General features: G+C 50.8%; 2 protein-coding genes across 2 annotated transcripts; one reads left to right on the top strand and one right to left on the bottom strand.

Annotated features, from left to right (window-relative positions):
• The first annotated feature begins 17 nt into the window (after positions 1–17).
• On the top strand, positions 18–6,991 carry SUMF2 (sulfatase modifying factor 2). The gene is made up of 9 exons (XM_066635115.1): positions 18–362; positions 729–885; positions 1,636–1,750; positions 2,455–2,499; positions 3,103–3,253; positions 4,206–4,261; positions 4,902–4,986; positions 5,366–5,531; positions 6,619–6,991. Exons 1-9 carry the CDS (start codon positions 134–136, stop codon positions 6,725–6,727), a joined length of 1,113 nt encoding a protein of 370 aa, XP_066491212.1. The 5' UTR covers positions 18–133; the 3' UTR covers positions 6,728–6,991.
• A 1,198-nt stretch (positions 6,992–8,189) lies between these two features.
• Positions 8,190–17,693, bottom strand: PHKG1 (phosphorylase kinase catalytic subunit gamma 1). Its single transcript, XM_066635109.1, has 10 exons — positions 17,353–17,693; positions 16,223–16,358; positions 15,445–15,620; positions 13,895–13,949; positions 11,961–12,026; positions 11,518–11,681; positions 11,162–11,252; positions 10,095–10,248; positions 9,636–9,761; positions 8,190–8,480 (listed from the first exon to the last, which is right to left on the bottom strand). Exons 2-10 carry the CDS (start codon positions 16,303–16,305, stop codon positions 8,229–8,231), a joined length of 1,167 nt encoding a protein of 388 aa, XP_066491206.1. The 5' UTR covers positions 16,306–16,358; positions 17,353–17,693; the 3' UTR covers positions 8,190–8,228.
• Positions 17,694–17,742: the final 49 nt, after the last annotated feature.

Here is a 17,742-nt window from a genome sequence, read left to right as displayed (position 1 = left end):
GCGCGGAAGGGAGGCCCGCTCGCTGGCCCCGGGGCAGGCTCCTGCCTGCGCGTGCGCGGCTCCCAGCAGGCAGAGGTGTCAGGAGAAGCCCTGGCACCGGGGCGGTGACGTCATGCTGTGATGTCACACAGTGATGTCACTTCTGGATTCTCCTCCTCCAGGGAGAACCAGAAGTGAGCGCCTTCCGGCCAGGGAGCGCCTGGAGGGGCAGGAGTCCCTCGGCTGGCAGAGCCCGTCCCCTTCCCACGCGCGTCAGCCGCCTGGCCGGACGCTGCGGAAGAAGGAGCCCCCGGCCGCACTCATGCGCCCCCGGCCGGCCTGGCGCGCGCCGCGCCTCCTGCTGCTACTGCTGGGCGCCTGCGGTGAGTGCGCGCGCGCTGCCTGGCCGGGAGGGGGGCGCCGAGGCTGCCGTCCCGGGGAGCAAGCCCCGCTGCCTGCAGTGGGACTCGCTTCGGAGTAGACGCGCCCCTTCCCGGCTCCGGAGCCCCAACTGGAGGTGCTGCTGCCAGGCCTGGGCCTCCTGCGCAGAGCAGCTGCCCGGCTGGGGTTCCCCTTGGATGGTGCTGGGGGGGGGCGTGGAAGGAGCGCCCCAGGCCCAGCACGCCCACACCCCCTGACCCAATTCTGCTGCCCAAGCACCGAAGTTCCCCTCTGGCGCTGCAGTGCAGGAAGGACCCAGAACACCTTCCGCCTCTTGCCATTCCTGCTGCTGACTTTCCTCCTTCCAGCTGCCGGAAGGGGCGAGGACCTGGTGCCGCTGGCCGGGGGGACCTTCCAGATGGGGAGCAGCTCCTTGGATGGGAAGAACGAGGGTGGGCCCCCCAAGATGGTGACGGTCAAGCCCTTCCTGATGGACAGGTGTCCGGTCACCAACCAGCAATTTCGGTAAGAACCCAGCACCCCCACAAGGACAGAGCGCCTGGCACTGGTCTGGGTGGCTGGCACAGTTAGTGCCATAGGGAAGAATTTGCAGCCCAGAGAGTTCAAGTGTTGATGTCATAAGAGCATAAGAAGAGCCCTGCTGGATCAGGCCCAGGGTACACCTACTCCAGCTTTCTGTGTTGCACAGCAGCCCATGGGATGCTTCAGGGAGCACATGAGACACCTTTATCCTGCTGCTATTCCCTTGCAGCTGGTATTCGGAGGGAGCCTAAAACCAGCACATACCTATCATGGCTTGTGACCTGTGATGGACTTATGTCCAGTTCCCTTGGAAAGGCATCCAGGCCTTCAAGTGCCAACACCACATCCTATGGCAAGGGGTTCCACAGTCTAATTACATGCTAGGTAAAGAAATTTTTTTCTTCACCTGTCCTAGCTCTCCCAACACTCCTAGTGCCTGGTTCTGGGAAAAGAGTAACCCCCTATCTACTTTATCCACCCCCTTTGTAGTTGTGTATGTCTCAGTCGTGTCCCCCCTCACATCAGTGCTGTTTGTGCAGCACTTTGAAGCTTTCATGATGTGTCATCCCTGTAGTGGCTTTGAAAAGGAAAAGTGAACAGAGTTTTGTAGGTCCTTAAAGACAAATAAATCCGTCTGAGCACCAAGAAGTTTTGCTGAGCACCAAGAAGAAAATCAGCACAGCAATTTGTAGGAATGGCTGGCTTTAGGATCTGCAATATGATTTGTAACAGGGAGTTTGTGAGAGACCAGAAATACAAAACAGAAGCGGAAGTGTTTGGGTGGAGCTTCGTCTTTGAGGATTTTGTGCCAGAAGATCTCAAGAAGAAAGTGACACAGAAGCTGGAGGTAACAAGCCAGCCCTCCTGATGTGCTGTAGTTTCCATGCCACTTCATCATCTGTACAGTACATAACAGGTGAAGCCTTAGGTTTTCTGTCTGCAACCTGCATTGTTCTCCAGTCATTGGCAGAGTTACTGTGATGTCACAGAATGTTCACCAGCATTCTACAACTGTTGAAGGGAGCAGCTCTGACTAAAAGTCCTTCCCCCATCGAGAAACAAAAAAATGCTGCCCCTGAAGTATCCCCAAGTCAGCTCTAAGAATAACTGAATGATTAGTATGAAAATTAGCTTGATGTTTTGCATTTTGCATCATTTAATTTCCTTCTGATAAACACAGGGAGAGGTTACAAGCTCCTTTGACTCTTGGAAATCTTAATCCAGCAATTTATCTGAGTTGCTGAGTCACAGATCTCACCAGGTATTTCTCCCACTCTTCCAAACATGTCTCTGCAACAGTAAGGACTAGCACCTTGGTTTCCTTTTTTAAATCAAAAGCAGTGATTTTCAAGAAGCAGCAGAGCCAGTGGCCTTTCTGCTCTTACAGAGCCATGATAGATGCACCCAGTGTTCTCCTGCCCCATCTTGCTTCTTCTGGTTCCTGTGTTTGAAATAGGGACCAAACGCCTCAACCATTTTTGTTGGGGGAGGGGTGCATTAACCCCTGATGGAGTAAGCTTGTTTTGAACTTGCCTGTTTTTCCTCCTTCAGTCTGCTCCATGGTGGCTTCCAGTCGAGAAAGCCTTTTGGAGGCAGGTGAGTCTTTCCCAAAAGCTGAGGCCTCCTGTGTATTGTGAAATGTTTGATTTGCATCGCAGGCCTTTGATGGAGAACCACGTGCCTGGAGAAGGCTGAGATCTGAGCAGAGTTGTCCCCAGGGGTAGTCAAGGTCCCACTCCTGCCTGGGACTGCCTGTGGCCTTCCACTTCTGGAAAGCTGCAGTTTTGGACTTCCTCCACCAATTACTGTTCTCCAGTAGATCTTCCTGTTGAAGTGTGTCCTTTGTTAATTGGGGGGGGGGGGTCACTTGGTTGTTTTGTTCTGGACACCCAAGTGTTATGGCCTGGGCAAGCCAGTGCTGTTCTTGTACGAGGACAGTGCGGGTGCAAGAGTCCCATTTGGAAACTTATCTGGCTCCCTGACTCCTCTGCCAAACTGGCTTATGGCACAAGAGACGAGGGGAGAGATGATCTTGCAAGCTGAGTTTGCCCCTTTGGTGGAGCAGATTTGTGCTGTAAAGAGTTGTGTTCTGAAACGACTGCCTTGCTCAAGTCCTGGACATGCCCAGCCTCCCAACCGTTCCGTGCTGTTCTGACTGTATATCAGTGCAAGGTCAGCTCAGAGGAATCTCCCTTTCAGCCTTCAGGTCCTGAATCTGGCATCAAGAACAGGCTGGACTACCCAGTATTGCATGTGAGCTGGAATGACGCCCAAGCCTTTTGCACATGGGCAGGAAAGAGGCTTCCAACGGAAGAGGAGTGGGAGTTTGCTGCCAGGGGAGGCCTGGAAAGTACGTAAGCAAGAGGTCTAAACAGGCCCTCTCCATTGGAATTTTGAGGCATGGAATTCCCCCCCCCCATGTGTTCCTGTGTGGGGCACAATGTCCTTGCTCCTACTGTTGGAGTGCTGGAATGGGGGTCCTACTTGGGTATCTGTCTGTGGGGTCATCCTGGAGCAGAGTCCCTGCAACAAGACAGGTGTGAACAAGTATCCATGTTTGCCCCCCATATTTCTGCAAATTGCCCTTTCTCCAGAGTTCCCATCCCCACAGGTCCTGTGCACAGGTGCTCTGAGTGTATGCAGAGTGAGGCCAGAGGGGTCTAACACCTTGCCATGCACCCTGTCCTCTGAGTTCTGGTCTCCATGGCAAGGGCTGTAGTACTGAGGTCAATGTGCAGTGATTGGCAGCCAAGTGTAGTCCTTATCCTGTACTCCTCTGTAGGAAAGTAGGTGGGGGGAAGAGTTGAGGTTTTCAGGTGTTTTCTCTTCCCCGGTTTCCTGTGGAGTTAAAATTCCTGTCAGCTCTGGTGTTGATATAGCATTTTGGTGATGTTTGGGGCATTTGGGTTCAGAAGAATTCAGCTATTTTTGATAACCAGATTCATGCCTAAGTATACTTTATTCTGGCACAACCCCACATAGGCATCTACCTCATTACAGTTTCTTCAAGGGCATCAAAATGGCTTCCAAGTGCCCTTTTAGGTTCAGATCAAGGTGGGCTCTGACATTTCAAAATATTTAACTTCTGTGTTCTGGTGGGAACTGGCTGAATGAGATTTCCTGGCCAAACTACGGTGCCCATTCAATTTTCTGCATAATTGAAAGCACGTTGATGTTTAGAGGAAAATCATTTCTAGCTGCTAGTTTGACTTGATGAGATGTGATGGCAAGTGAATCAGAACAAAGAATCATAGGAAGGACCAACTGAAATGGTCTTTCTCTCTTTCCCCCACCCTTGATAGACAGGCTGTATCCATGGGGAAACAAGTTCCTGGCCAACCGCACAAACCTCTGGCAGGTAGGAAAACAAAAGCAGACTGGGTAACTCCCAGTGCAGGTGACTGTATTGTGGCCCACAAAGTTCTGCCCTGATGGATCTGTGTTTCCCATCCTAGTTCTTGCTGCATTTGACCCCAGTTCAGGACCATTGCTGTACCCCAGCAATGTCTCTGAAACTGTTTTTCCTTGTTCAGTCCAAGTCTTCTAAACACATTCTGGGTTTGGAATTATAAGGATGAAGTTGAAGATTTGGGGGGGGGTCATGTATCATAGTGCCTATTCGTGAAACCAAAGTGTGGTGTTCCTGGTTCACATCTGCCATGAATTCTAACTAGATGACCTTAAGTGAGTCACTCCTCTTGGCCTGAGTCCTCCAACTGCAGTATGGGGACAATACTTAACAGCAGCACTGCAAGATAAGGAGGGACAATATCAAGATAATACATGGGAAGCGAACTACAAGTGCTGTGTTAGTGCTGATGAAACTGGCTGCCACAAGATGTGGCTCTGGCTTAAGTGTCTTCACAAGGGTGGTGTTGGGGGGGGGGCAGCGTGCAGCCAGGGCTGTGGCAGCGTTAAACGGCCAAGAGCCAAGGTGGAGGGAGAGGCCGTCATTGCCTTCGCAGGTCAGGCTGCTGGACACTCTGTTCTGCTCGCAGGGCAGCTTCCCCAGTGCCGACACAGCTGAAGATGGCTACCACGGAGTCTCCCCAGTGAAGGCATTCCCCCCTCAGAATAACTATGGTATGGCAATGCTCCTTTGACCCTGGCAAGCACCCACGTGCATGTCCCTGTGGGATCGTGTGGGGCTGGTAGGGGGTGTAGATCAGTGGTGGGGCACCTGATGAACATGCAGAAGGACTCAGTCCCTGACAGCACCTCCCAGGGGCCTGGTAAAGACCCCATATGAAGACCCAGAGAGCTGTTGCTAGTTCAAGTAGACGGGGCCAAGCTGGAAGGATGGGTTGGGGGGGTCTGGCTTGATGTGACACCTGTTCCCTCCTTGGCCATGCCAGACCTTTTTTTGCAGTTGGTACGGGGGAGGGGGGGAGAGAATATCCAGTGATGTGTCTTCAGGAAGGCACAAAGGCCGCACCACTTGACTGCTGTCTCTGCCTGCCAGGGTTGTATGACCTGCTAGGAAACACCTGGGAGTGGACGGCCTCAGAGTATCGCACTCCAGGCCCCGGGATTCGCCAGCCTGCTCAGGAAATGCGCGCCCTGAGAGGAGCATCCTGGATCGACACAGTGGACGGCTCGGCCAACCACAGGGCTCGGGTGACAACAAGGTAGATCAGCACTTGGTTGGCACTGCTGGATGTGCCCCTTTCCTTCCCATGCCAGGCTCATCTTGTGCCACAGAAACGAAAATGTATCCTATTAACAAACTACAAACCCTCACTGCGTTCAGCTGAGAGGCACTGCCAATGAATCAATGAAGCTTCTCAGTCAATCAATCCATCAATGAGGCTTCTCTGTGAACTTAGAAGTGTTCAAATGGATCAAACTCAGCACTTTTCATTTTGTATTTTGGGCCCCTCCTCCCTCAGTCTAACAATATATTAACTGGAGATGTTGAACTGGAAGAATAATATTTCTGTTTCAGAACTAAATGGTGTTTGAACCCTCTTGATCAGGGCAATGTGAATGGCTAATTTAAAAAAGTCCACATGGGAGTGGATGCAGCCTTCAGTTTTCCAAAAACCTCCATTTTCCTTTCTAAGCTAAGTTTCTAGCTCTGCTGGATACGACATGTGCTTGAGAGCATAGAGGTGATGTGAGAGGAGAGCCACATTTGTGGGTAGCTCATCCTAAGACAAAGGCTTGTGCCAACAGGTCCTTGGAGAGATTGTTGCTGATGGAAAAATCGATTGATTATTTGGGTCTTAACTGATCTATGCATATGAGTACAGAGTAAATCTGAACCAAAAAACACCCTCTGTTCTTGCAAGAGGCCAGCCTCTCAAGGGGCTGCTGTAGGCAACATTTTAGGATTTTATTCCCACCTGTGTGAGGAAAGACAGGGAATGCCTCTTCACATCTTAAGTACTCGGTTTTCAAAAATGAAGTATCTTTAATACAAGTACTGAAAAACAAAATGAAAAACACACATCACTGAAGAGAGATTCCCCCTTCTCTCTCTCTCTCTCTTGCATAGGAGGGAATGCCTCTAAGTCCCACTTGTTCTTTAAATATATTTTAAGTACGGTGTGCTTGTATTGAAAACAAAAAACCTTCAGTGTTGAAAGAAATCTGTTCCCCACTTCTGTAGGGGCATCTTCTTAATCTAGCAACAGGTTTTTGATTAACCTGTTAGCCTGATCAGCTCAATGCTGCAGACCCAGGTTGGCTTCACGAACTCCTTTTGCTCCTTAGGATGGGGAACACACCAGACTCTGCTTCAGACAACCTGAGCTTCCGTTGTGCTGCCAGCCATGCCAAAACCGCAGCCCCAGGAAACAGAAACCAAAGAGCAGAGCTGTGAAGCCCTCCTTGCTCAAAAGGATGCAGACCTGTCCTCCACTGGAGACGGTTGGAGGGGGGGGGGGATGCTGCTTCTGGCAAGAGCAAGACTTTGAGACCTGCTTGGATCACCCTGGAAAGGCTGGAGAATGGTATGGAATAAGGGGGGGGGGAGTTAGATAGAAAGATACCATCAGTTGCCTTTGACTCTCTTGTCCTGGCCATGTTGCCATATGCTCCAGTCCTGGTTCAGTCCCCCACACCTTCAACTCAAGGGTCTCGGGCAGTAGGGTAGTAGTAGTGTGGCCCCTCCCGCCCCTGTAAGCTGCTGCCAGTCCAAGCAGGTACTGGCTTCGCAGCCTGGCCTATGAGCCCAGCAAGGACAACAAGGGATTGTGAGATGCAACGTGTTGGTGCTCATCACCACCCAGACATGCCCAGTAAATAAAGCACATTTATTGATACTTTAAACAGATGATCTTTTAGAAAACTGGTGTATTCCCCTTTGGACATGCAGCTGCAATAAATAAGAATAAATAGTTCAAAGCCACTGGCGGTTTGGGGCTAACACGAGCTGTGCCTCTTTCTGTCCTCTGCATTTACTACATCAGCCCTGTTGCTGCAGGTTGATTTGGTTTTCCGTCCGAGTCAGGGTTGAGCTGCTTGGTACTACATACTGCCGTGTGGGTGTACAGCAGGAGTTTTGCTTCAGCAGCTGGGATGTTTGGGAGAGCTGCTGAATTGGCCACAAAGGGTCCTTTCAGCTGAGCAATGGCTTCCTGCATTAGGCATGCAGATGCCCCAAAGGGGGGAGCTCACGAGGAGGAGGTCAAGGCAGCAACCTGCTCCTTCTGCAAGTCCCCAGCACCTTCTGCTTGGTGGTCTACTGCCTCTGATGCTAGAGGCTCCATCTAGTTATCATTGCTAACAGCCATTGCTAGAGCTCTCACCTCCCATGAGGTTGTCCAATCTCCTTAATGCTGTCTAAGTTAAGGGCCACAACCTCATGTGGCAACCATGATTTCCATGAGTCCAGCAGGCCAGGGTTGAGAGGCCTGCATTCCATAGAAAGGTTTGGTACCTCTCAGCATTTGTGTGTGCCAGGGTGAGAGTTGACGGGTTGAATTTCTCCATTCTACAGTCTACTGCAGTGATGAAGAAAGAGACACTTGCTCCACTTAGCCCCATCCTGAAGCCCTTGAACCCGCTTTTTAGCAGAGCAGTGTAGAAAATGCAGAGAATCTAATCCAGACCAAGGCAGCTTCCTGTATCATTTGAGGTGGGGTTTTTTTGAGGGGGGGGGGTGGTATCCTGCTATCTGCCCATAAAGGGAAGCAGGGAAGCTTGAGGTGGATATGAAATAAACAACCTTTTTGCAAGAAGGTGGGGGGAGCAGCTGACAGTCTCTGGCTCCCGACAGGGGGGGCGGGGTCAGTCTGCACATTAGGAAGCATACGTGGCATTCTGCCTCGGCTGTTGATGCGCTTGGATGTCGCCCACCCAGGGACTGGCCTGCTTGCCCTTCAGAAGAGTTCTTCCTCGGCTGCTAGGCTGAGCAGGATGGCCTTAGGAGTGTTTTCAAACAAGGCCGCCCTGTTCTGGGCTTCCCCCTTCTTCACCCAGTGGCCGTAGATCCGGAAGGCGCAGGCATCGATCAGTTTGCGGACAGGCTTCAGGCCATAGGGGTCGCGCTGCATCACATCTGGGGTGACGGGCTTGACGTTGCGGTAATTGAGGTAGATCCGAACTGAGGCCAGGACAGTCAAGCAGATGACCTGGAAGGAAACCAGCCAGCCTCATCTTTGAGCCACCCCAAAAAGAAAAGCACTCTGGGTCTGTGGATGTTACATTGCAGTAAACAGCCTGTTCTTTAGGGTGCTACGGTACAGTCTGTTGCAGCAAGAACCACAACCCGCTTGTATTCCCTGCCACTCTGTAGCACGGAGCCAGTGGAGCGTGCCCTGCAGGCAGTGAGGGGAGGACTCAGGTGGCCAGCAAGAAGTCAAATTATGTCCAAGGAGAGGAAGGGGAGTTGGTGGGTTGGAAAACCAGGACCAGGCCTGCACCTTTGCCATCGCGATCCACCCACTTCCCGGCCCTCCCCCTGCCCAACCACACACCACCCTCTCTGCCACCTTACATGGTCCAGGAGAGAGTCCGGGCAGTTCTGGCATGTGCACAGAGCTTGGGCCATTTCCACCAGCAGCTCCATCACGTGCAGTGGCAGCATGACATTTGCACCACCACAGGGCCACACGTGACAGTAGATTGATAGAGCCACTGTTATAAATGACTCATAGGATTGGGCTGCATAGGATGGCCCCATCTGGAAAATCACTTGGTTTTTTAGCTAAGATGCTGACCTCCAAGTAAATTAGCTTAGAAAGTGATTAAAACCCCGGGTTCCAGGGATGCACTTGTCTACTTTCCAAAAGGTCCCTGCAAAGATTCCTTCTCCTAAATGATCTCAGCCCAGCAGAGGACCCAGAGAAGACCATGCAAAGGCAGATTCCACCCAGCATCTACAGAGCACCAGTGGGAACCTCACATTCTTGCCCCTTTGTGGAATTGCCTCCTTGCTATGGCTGTGGCTAGTCAGTCCTGTTTTCCCCAACACGGTAGCCTGCAGTAGGGAACAGTGAAGTTAAACCCTGTCCAGCACGTGCCCCAAAACTAGAATTGCCAGGATAATCTCAAGGAAGCCATGTGAGTGACAGGCGGCAGACCGTATCTATTTTGGCAATGCGGGAACTGTGGCCAAAGAATTCCAGGCACCTTCACACTGTGACTGTTTCCAAGTTAAGCAGGCCGAAGCCATGGAACTTAAACCAGTTTTAAACCAGATTTAGCCATCTAGTAGAGTCAGCACCCCCAGTGAGTCCCCAACCAGGCAGCCCTGGTTGTAAAAGAACAGGAAAAGCCTTGGATACCCGAAATTTCCGGAACGGACTGAAGTGCCGAACTTCCTCCACCACGTATTGCTGGAAGAAGGGGTGAGCGAGAGCATCCTCCACTGTGTAGCGCTTCTCTGGCTTCACTACCAGGAAGTGGGAGATCTGCAGGCAAAACACACCACTGGGGTCAGTTTCTGGCTAGGACCAGGGAGGCCGGAGTGTGAATCTCCATGCAGTCATGAAGCTCACTAATGTGGTAACCGGGGGGGGGGGGGATGAAGGTGGCTAGTCTCAGTGTTGTCATGAGGATAAAAGGGGGGGGGAAGACTAGGGCTCCCGTTAGGGAGAAGGGCGGGATAAAAATAAAGTTTTATTATTATTTATTAGGGCTCTTTCAGAACAGTTGGGCCACAAGCAGCCCACCTTTCCCCATCTCTGCCTTACCGGGGCCCTCCCCAGCTCCCGGCCCCCCCTCCAGATCTCAGGGTCGCCCACCAGGTCTTTGACGGTGTCTGACTGATCGTCCCACTCTGGGGAGCCAAACTTGTAGTCCCCGTTCATGATCATCCGCAGCATCAGCATCTGCTTCCGGTGCCAGAAGGGGGGGGAGCCGGCCAGCAAGGTGTACATGATCACCCCTGTGCTCCACCTGCAGACACACAGACACCTTCTTCACTGTGGCTGCTCTCCAAAGCCACCCGCCTGCTCTCTCTCCCCTCTTCTTTTACGTTACATTTGCTAATTATTCTGACTTTTAGTGTTAACTATTTTCAAACCTATTTTGCTAAACTATGTTTTGTCCATGCAAACAAAACCAACCATTTAAAGGACTTCAGAAATACCAGCTTCTTTCCAAGATTCCAGAGGCGCATGAACAGCCCTCCCCAAGTCCCCTCAGCAGTGCCAGAGGACCTCTGGCAGGCAGTCACGGGTCGGAACTTGCTGAGAGAGGCTGACCTCCCTCCCAGGGCTGTGGTTGGAGCTGCCCTTCTCCATTCGGCCCTCAAGCATTCCTAGGAATGGAGCAGAAATGGGAATGTGCCCAGAAGGAACACCAGCCTGCCCCCCCACCCAGCCAGGACCTGCCTTGGGATAGCCTCATCAGTGGTGTTGCTGCTGCTCCTCTCTCCACCAGGGGATTCCCAGAACAGAGTAGCAGAGCAGGGGCAGCACCTACACAGCTGTTGGGGGGCGGGTTCAATGGATGAACTGGTGAGGGGGATTGGGATTTAACAGAGTTCCCCCCCACCCTCAGTCTGTTGAATGGAGGGTTCACTGTACACAATGCTTTATGAAGAGTGAAAAGACAACCTCTACCCCAAGCAGCTACAATCTCAGCAGGAGTCATGAGGAAGACAATGGAAAAAGGAAAGGGAAATTGAGGCACACGCACACATGGCACACACACACACACTGGGGAGCTGGGAGCGAGTTCCAGGCATGAGGGACAGAGGGGAGAAAGGGTGGAATCACATGAGCGACCTTTGTATGACTGAGGGTTAAGCACAGCTACTATCTACCTTTACATGGTGAGAAGTAGGTTGCCACATTGTTCCACTTACATGTCAACTTCCTTCCCATAACCTGGATAGTTTGGATCCATGGAACATTCTAGAATTTCAGGAGCCAAGTAGCCAGGAGTTCCACAGATCTCTGTGAGAAAACAAGAAATTTGTGCTTAAACTTTTGGTGACTGTACATGATGTCACTGCTACCTGGAAACACTATTTTTTTAAGTGTGATGCGTGACCTGCTTGTCTACAGGTGTACCTGGTGCTGGGTGCCTGCCAGGAGAGCACGACCCAGGCCAGCGCCATCATTTTGGAGCTGAACTGATGGCCAGAGGCCTCGTATCCCACAGGCTGCCAGGAAGGCCACTTTTTAAACCTGCTCCCTCTTCAACCCCCAGTCCCCCCACCTTTGAGTTTCTCCTCTTCCTGCAGCTGACAGGAGAAGCCAAAGTCTGTCAGCTTGATGTTCATGTCGTCGTCCAGGAGGATGTTCTCTGGCTTGAGGTCTCGGTGGACGATGTTCAAGGAATGCAGGTACCGAATCACTTCCAGGAGGGCCCGCATGATCTTTCTGGAGGGGGGGAACCACCCTTGTTGCAGCTGAACAGAGGCACCCAAACAGAAGGCAGGTGTTTCCCCGCTCGTCCCCACACAAGGAAGGGATCTCTGTCCTCGGGGAGGGGCTGTGGCTCACCTCTTCTACATGCAGAAGATCCAAGGCTCAGTGCATGGGAGCACCCGTGCGCAGGCCCTGGAAAGCCCCCCTTCCCCTGAACATGCCTGAATGACAGTGTTCTTATGTTCCTGTGGCATCCTCAGGGGGTTGGGGGGGGGAACACTTTAACTTTACCTGGTTTCCTTCTCACTGAGGGTCACTTTCTCCGTGAGGTAATCAAAGAGCTCCCCTCTTTTCATTCTGTGTTGCGGTGGGAAAAGAGGACATTGTAAAGAAGATGGATTGGTCCAAAACCAAAGGGGCAGCTCAGGCACATCCCTCAGGGATGCCACAACCTCTCTTTCTCCTTCAGAACTCCAACAGCATTCCGAAACTTTCCAAGGGACAGTATCCTGACATCCTGCAAATCTCAGCTTTTATCTCAACATGCTACTAGCCCTTGTTGTTTCAGGAATAAACTTCCAATTTAGCTTAGAGCCTTGCCAGATCTGAGAAGGGCTCAGCAGGAATTTCCACTGGGCAATCTGCCTTTTAAAGAACAGTAATTCAGTCTATGTGGAACCCTAACCAGAGAACTTGCTAATTGGCAATGAGGTGCCAGCAACTCATTCAGAGACAGGACAGGCTGACTCTTCAGAGTAATTGAGTGGAGTGGTGCTGCAGCTGACTGAACCAGACACAGCCAGCGTGGAACGGGCCAGGATTACCTGCCCTGAGCAGAAGCTGATATGAAGGATGCCAGGTCAGAGGAGCAAATCATTCAGATTGGCACATGCACAGCAAACAAATGGAGACAGATTGCGTTGCCACAAGTGCCCTGGAGACACACCCTTCCAACCCAGAAGTGTGTGTTCAGCTGTTGGTCATAGAGTGCCCCTTCTGGATGGTGCCAAGAAAAGCAATAGCGAGAGACTTAAAGCCCAAAATATGTCAACAAGAAGATATTTATGGGGCATGGGGAAAGAACTGAAACCCCCTAATTTCTAGACAGTGTTAAACAAGTTCTGCCACAACTGGTCGGTTACAGACAGGGAAGGGGGATTGAGTTGGGAGGGGCAGCTTGGGGCAGAGGCAGTGAGGACAAGCAATGAGAGAAGGACTCCAGTTCAGAGTGAGCTTTCCAAGGACAAAGCGGTGCTGATCCTTGATGCAGGATGACCTTCTTTCAGGGCTGTTGGAGGCTACCCAGAGAGAGGTGTCAAAACCCCAGCAGGCTTCAGCTGACATTCCCCGGGGCGAGGTTGTTTCTTGGGTCAAAATAATCAGCTTGCTCCTGGAGGAGGAATTTGCAGCTTCCAAGGGGCAATCTGCTAATAACCCCTTCAATTGGAGGGGGGATCTCATTGTCCTTCTAAGAGGCAACAGGCCCTGTGGGTGCATGATGCAAATCCCAAGTTGCCCTCTGGACTGTGTTCTTTAGGGAGTCTTGGCAGACTCAGTCTCAGAAATGGGAAAGTTTTTAACCCTTTGCCTGCTCAGAGTGCACAAGGCTGGGGAAATGGTGACCAAGGCCCATTTTGGGTTCAGAACTCGCATGAGCCGAGCACGTTTGTTTATCTGACAGTTCGGGAATGACTGCCCTGGTTGCTTCTCCCCAGTCCTTGCTCATCCTTCCTCATCCCCAGTCCCAGTTGCCTTGCTCATCCTTCCTGTCCCATTCAGATCTTCCATCCTAGGAGAAGTGGCATCTTTCTCCAACTGTGCTGCTTTAAACAACCATCCGGTTTGCGTCTTTCCCTTCCTTGCTCTTGTTACCTAAGAGGCTGCTGAAAGCAGACAAGTCCTGTCTCTCGCACACGTCAAGAATGAATAAATATAGACTCTATAGATCTGCAAGACCAGAGACCTTAGCAAAGGTTACAAGGAAATCTGAGCAGGCCCCAGGAAGCCTGACACAGAGGCAGGACAGGGACAGCTGCGCCTAGGGGAGGAGACTGGATGGCCGGGAAGTAAGACAGGGAGTCCTGGTGGTCAGGCAGATACCAGAATGCCCAATTTTTGATTGCAGCCCCATGCAGGGCTCACAGTACAATACTCATGGCACAAAGGAAGGCAGCCAGGCCTCTGCCTTCCAGGAGCACATGCAAGTTGGAAGCCCTGGTACTCACAGGTCAAACACCAGGAAGAAGAAGGTGTGAGATTCATAGCTGTCCTTCAGCTGGACTGGAAACAAAATGCAACACCTTAGTGAGGCAGGATTGTCTTGCAAGCATCTCCCCTCCCTGCACACCTGGGCGCACTGCTCCAAACCGATCTGCAGAGGAGGCATTGCTGGATAGCAGATAAACGGCTCCCACTTCCTTCAAGGTGACTGGGGAGCAATGGGAGCTTGGTGGGAGGCAGACACAGGCACAAGATCACCCTCTTACACTCCCCCTTTGTGATTCTAGAATGAGCTCTTCCTTGGAGTCTGTTCACGCAATCATTAATGTGCCTCAAAGTTTGCCTACTGAAATTTGCACTGGATTTCCTTGGCAGTTTCATTCTCCTCACTGGTTTGCACTGATGGCCTGCTCTTCAGGGTTCTCCTGATTTGGAGTTAGTGGTTATTTTTGGGAGGAGGGGAGGGGGGAGCTTGCGGCTTGTTCTTAGTTTCATTGTGCCTATTTCTTAATTATTATTATTATAAGCAGCTCTGGGCAGCTCCTTTTTAGGAGGGGCAGGCAAGATAAAAATATTTTAAAATAAAAAATGGTTGGCTGGCAACCTTCAGTCTTGAAAGACTATGGTATAAGCCTACAGCACCTGGTATTCCCAGGCGGTCTCCCATCCAAGTACTAACCAGGCCTGACCCTGCTTAGCTTCCAAAAAAAAAAAGCAAAGGAGCATTTAGCTATCCAGAGATTATACATTGCAGAATTTCTTACTTAATGACCAGGGATTCTCAGGGGAAGTCACTGCAATTAAATGACATGAAGTTTGCAGTGGTGGATGGCAGGAACAGCCCAGGACAGATCCAAAACTTTTTGCACCTGAAGCAGCAAACCCAAACGGCTCTGCTTCTCCTAATACTAAATTAAATAAAATTAAGTTATACTGAAAATCCACCACTAAGGTGGCGCCTTGCTCTGTCTTTTAGCAAATGTGGCTCTGGAACCAACAGACATTTTGGCAAATGGACTCTACATTGACTGGTAATGCCTTGAAAACTTCCCAAGCCAGAACATGTCAACCCCTCACTGAGAAAGACCTCCTGGAATCATCACAATGATAAATGAGATTTGCAAGTCATCTGCCTCCATGCCTGGAAGGCTGCAGCAGTCAGTGGGGACTGGAAACCCTCTTCCTGGGAGAACTTGCCAGGGCTGGATTAACCAGTAGTAAAAGTAGCACATACTGCAGGCCCTGCGTTTTTGAGGGCCCTGTACTAAATGCCTGCAAGCTGTCTCTGGAGAAATTGGCACCTCAAGATCTGGCAACCTTGCTGTTTACATGCCAGGGGAGCTACATAGTATGCATCATTAATAACATGTAATGAATAAATAACTGCATTCAAATTTAATGTTGCTGTGGGCACAATCCTATTGTACCTCAGCGGTGGAGTAGCTGGAGGTGGGGTGGAGCACTCAGGTTGGTAGCGAGGCGGGCAAGCAGCCCCTCCCTTTGGAGCCATTCCTGGTGGGGAGGGGAGCAAAATGGAGCCGTATGGCTGACTTACTTATGTTTGGGTGCCCGGAGACTTTCCGGAGGATGTCTATTTCCTTCAGGGTAGCTTCCCGCAGCTCCTGTATTTCTTCCGGGGACAGATTTCCAGCTGTGATGTCTATAATTTTTACAGCATATTCTTCTCTGGTGACTTTATGAATGCAACGGCGGACCACACTGCTCACGCCTCTGGAAAGGCAGACCAAACACAAGGGCATCAGGCAAAACAGAATCAGGGTGCAGTCCTAACCCCTTATGTCAGTGCTTTCCAGCACTGGCATAGCAGTGCCAGTGGGACGTGTGCTGCATCCTGCAGTTGGGTGTCACTCACAGAGGCCTCCTCAAAGTAAGGTAAGTCACCCTTACCTCGGAACTGCATTGCCCTGATGTCAGTGCTGGAAAGCACTGACATAAGGGGTTAGGATTGCACACTCAGATACTTTGTGCTGTCTTGGAAGAGGCACTCCCCATTCTCCAGGCGGGACTGCCTCTTCTCAGATGACATCAGCACCCTTTGACACTGCATGAGTGGAGAGCCCAGTTTATGGGCTGCCCAGAAGCCCCTGGCCACCCAGTGTTGGACTAGATGGATCCAGCAAGGCTTGTTTTGTGTTCTTATCTTTGCTGCATTTTTCTGTACATTAAAAAAAATTATTCTGAGAGGCATGGAACATTGGAAGCTGTCTTATATCAAGCCAAACCATCTTGCTCAGGAAGTCTGCATGCCAAACCGGCGAGCTCTGGCCCTTCCCTTCACAAACATCATTAGCAAGACGGTGTTGTATTTTTACCGTCCCAGGATCTCCTTTGGCTCATATTTTTCATAGAATTCCCCCGATGAGTGGCTATCTGGAAGCTCTTCTGTCTTGGTCATTTTAACCAGCTTTCCAGGACTCCACTAGAGGTTTACTTCAGGACGATAAAATGCTACAAGGAAAATAAAGCAAAATGAATGGTTTTATCCAGGACTATCAGAAAGAGATAAAGATCTCTCTCTTTCTCTGTGGGGGGGGAGGGGGAGGGAGAGAGAACTATGCGAATGTCTTTCCTGAGCCTACTGGAATAGTAGTTTGCATGTTGTCACTCAATTTCTTTTTTGACAATTGGCACAGAAAGGACCAAAGGAATGTTCACCTTCACCCCCAGTGTCACAAAGGAGGTTGCAACAGTCACTAGTGTCTTTTGGCAGCCCTCAGTCACTGTAAGGTGAAAGATTTGCACCATTCCCTGAAATTAGGCCTGCTTCTAAAGCCAGCCAAGCTGGTGCCCAGTCACCATGTTTGGAGGTAGCAAATTTCAGCAATGAAGGGCAGCCTCCTGCCACATCAAGTCCACAGGCTTCTTTTCCTAACCATGACTGTGTTTCCTCAGTTCAGGAGTCAGCCCACTTGATCCAACACACTGATTTTAAGGTAGATCTTGTCATACAAAGCATGACTAACACATGGAATGCACCACCACAAGATGGCCACCAGCTTCCTTGGCAATAATTCTATAGACACATCAAGTTTTTTTTTGGCTCTCAGTGGACTATGAAGGCTACTTGGAGGAGGGCATAAGTTGGCTAAAAATGGGGGGGGGGGTTGGAAGGTGGGAGTGTGTGGATTTAATTCATTCCCCCCCTCCTTCTGTATAATGCAAGCACATAAGTTCACATGGAGTTAACATCTGCTGACTTGGCAGCTCCAATCTCAATGGTACGTCTTGGGGGCTGACTGCAATTACCCAGCTAGGAAGTAAAATGCACTCTGTGCATGGTAAGAGGCATCTTGACATCCTGCACCTGGCTCAGACGATGCCCTGCTTCTAACCATTCTCAAAAGCCTTGGGCTTACACAGTAATCATGGCGTTTCTAGAGCTGTGCATTGACTAATATTGCTGAACAAGATTGGCTTCTCAATAAAGGAAGTGTCTACTCACCATAACCTTTGCTGCTCAGGTCGTTGCACGTAATTCAGTAAGCCAGGAGCCAAAGCCAAATTTCCAAAATATTAGTTCTATTTCATTAAAGTCTCTGAGTCAAGCCACAACAAACCAGTCTTCAGCCTCCCCTCTTCATTTGCCGTGGGTCAGGTTTCCTAGAGGGGCTGTGATGCTGAAAATAAAAACGGCAACGCAATCTGGGAGTCTTTCCAAGCCCTCCAATTTGAGTGCTTTGCCTGCTGGAGCGTTTATTTAGAAGTGACCCTGCTCTGAGGTGAATGAAGAGAACCATCCGGCAGGCAACTCTACAGCACAGCCATGAGTCACCTGCTTGTCACTGAACACGGGCCCCACACCTGGAGTGTCACACACAGGAGAGAAGACCCC

This window comes from Tiliqua scincoides, chromosome 8 (assembly GCF_035046505.1).
Source record: "Tiliqua scincoides isolate rTilSci1 chromosome 8, rTilSci1.hap2, whole genome shotgun sequence".
In the NCBI taxonomy this organism is placed as follows: domain Eukaryota; kingdom Metazoa; phylum Chordata; class Lepidosauria; order Squamata; family Scincidae; genus Tiliqua; species Tiliqua scincoides.
Note: the sequence above shows the minus strand (reverse complement) of the source record. Positions and strands in the feature narration are given on the sequence as shown.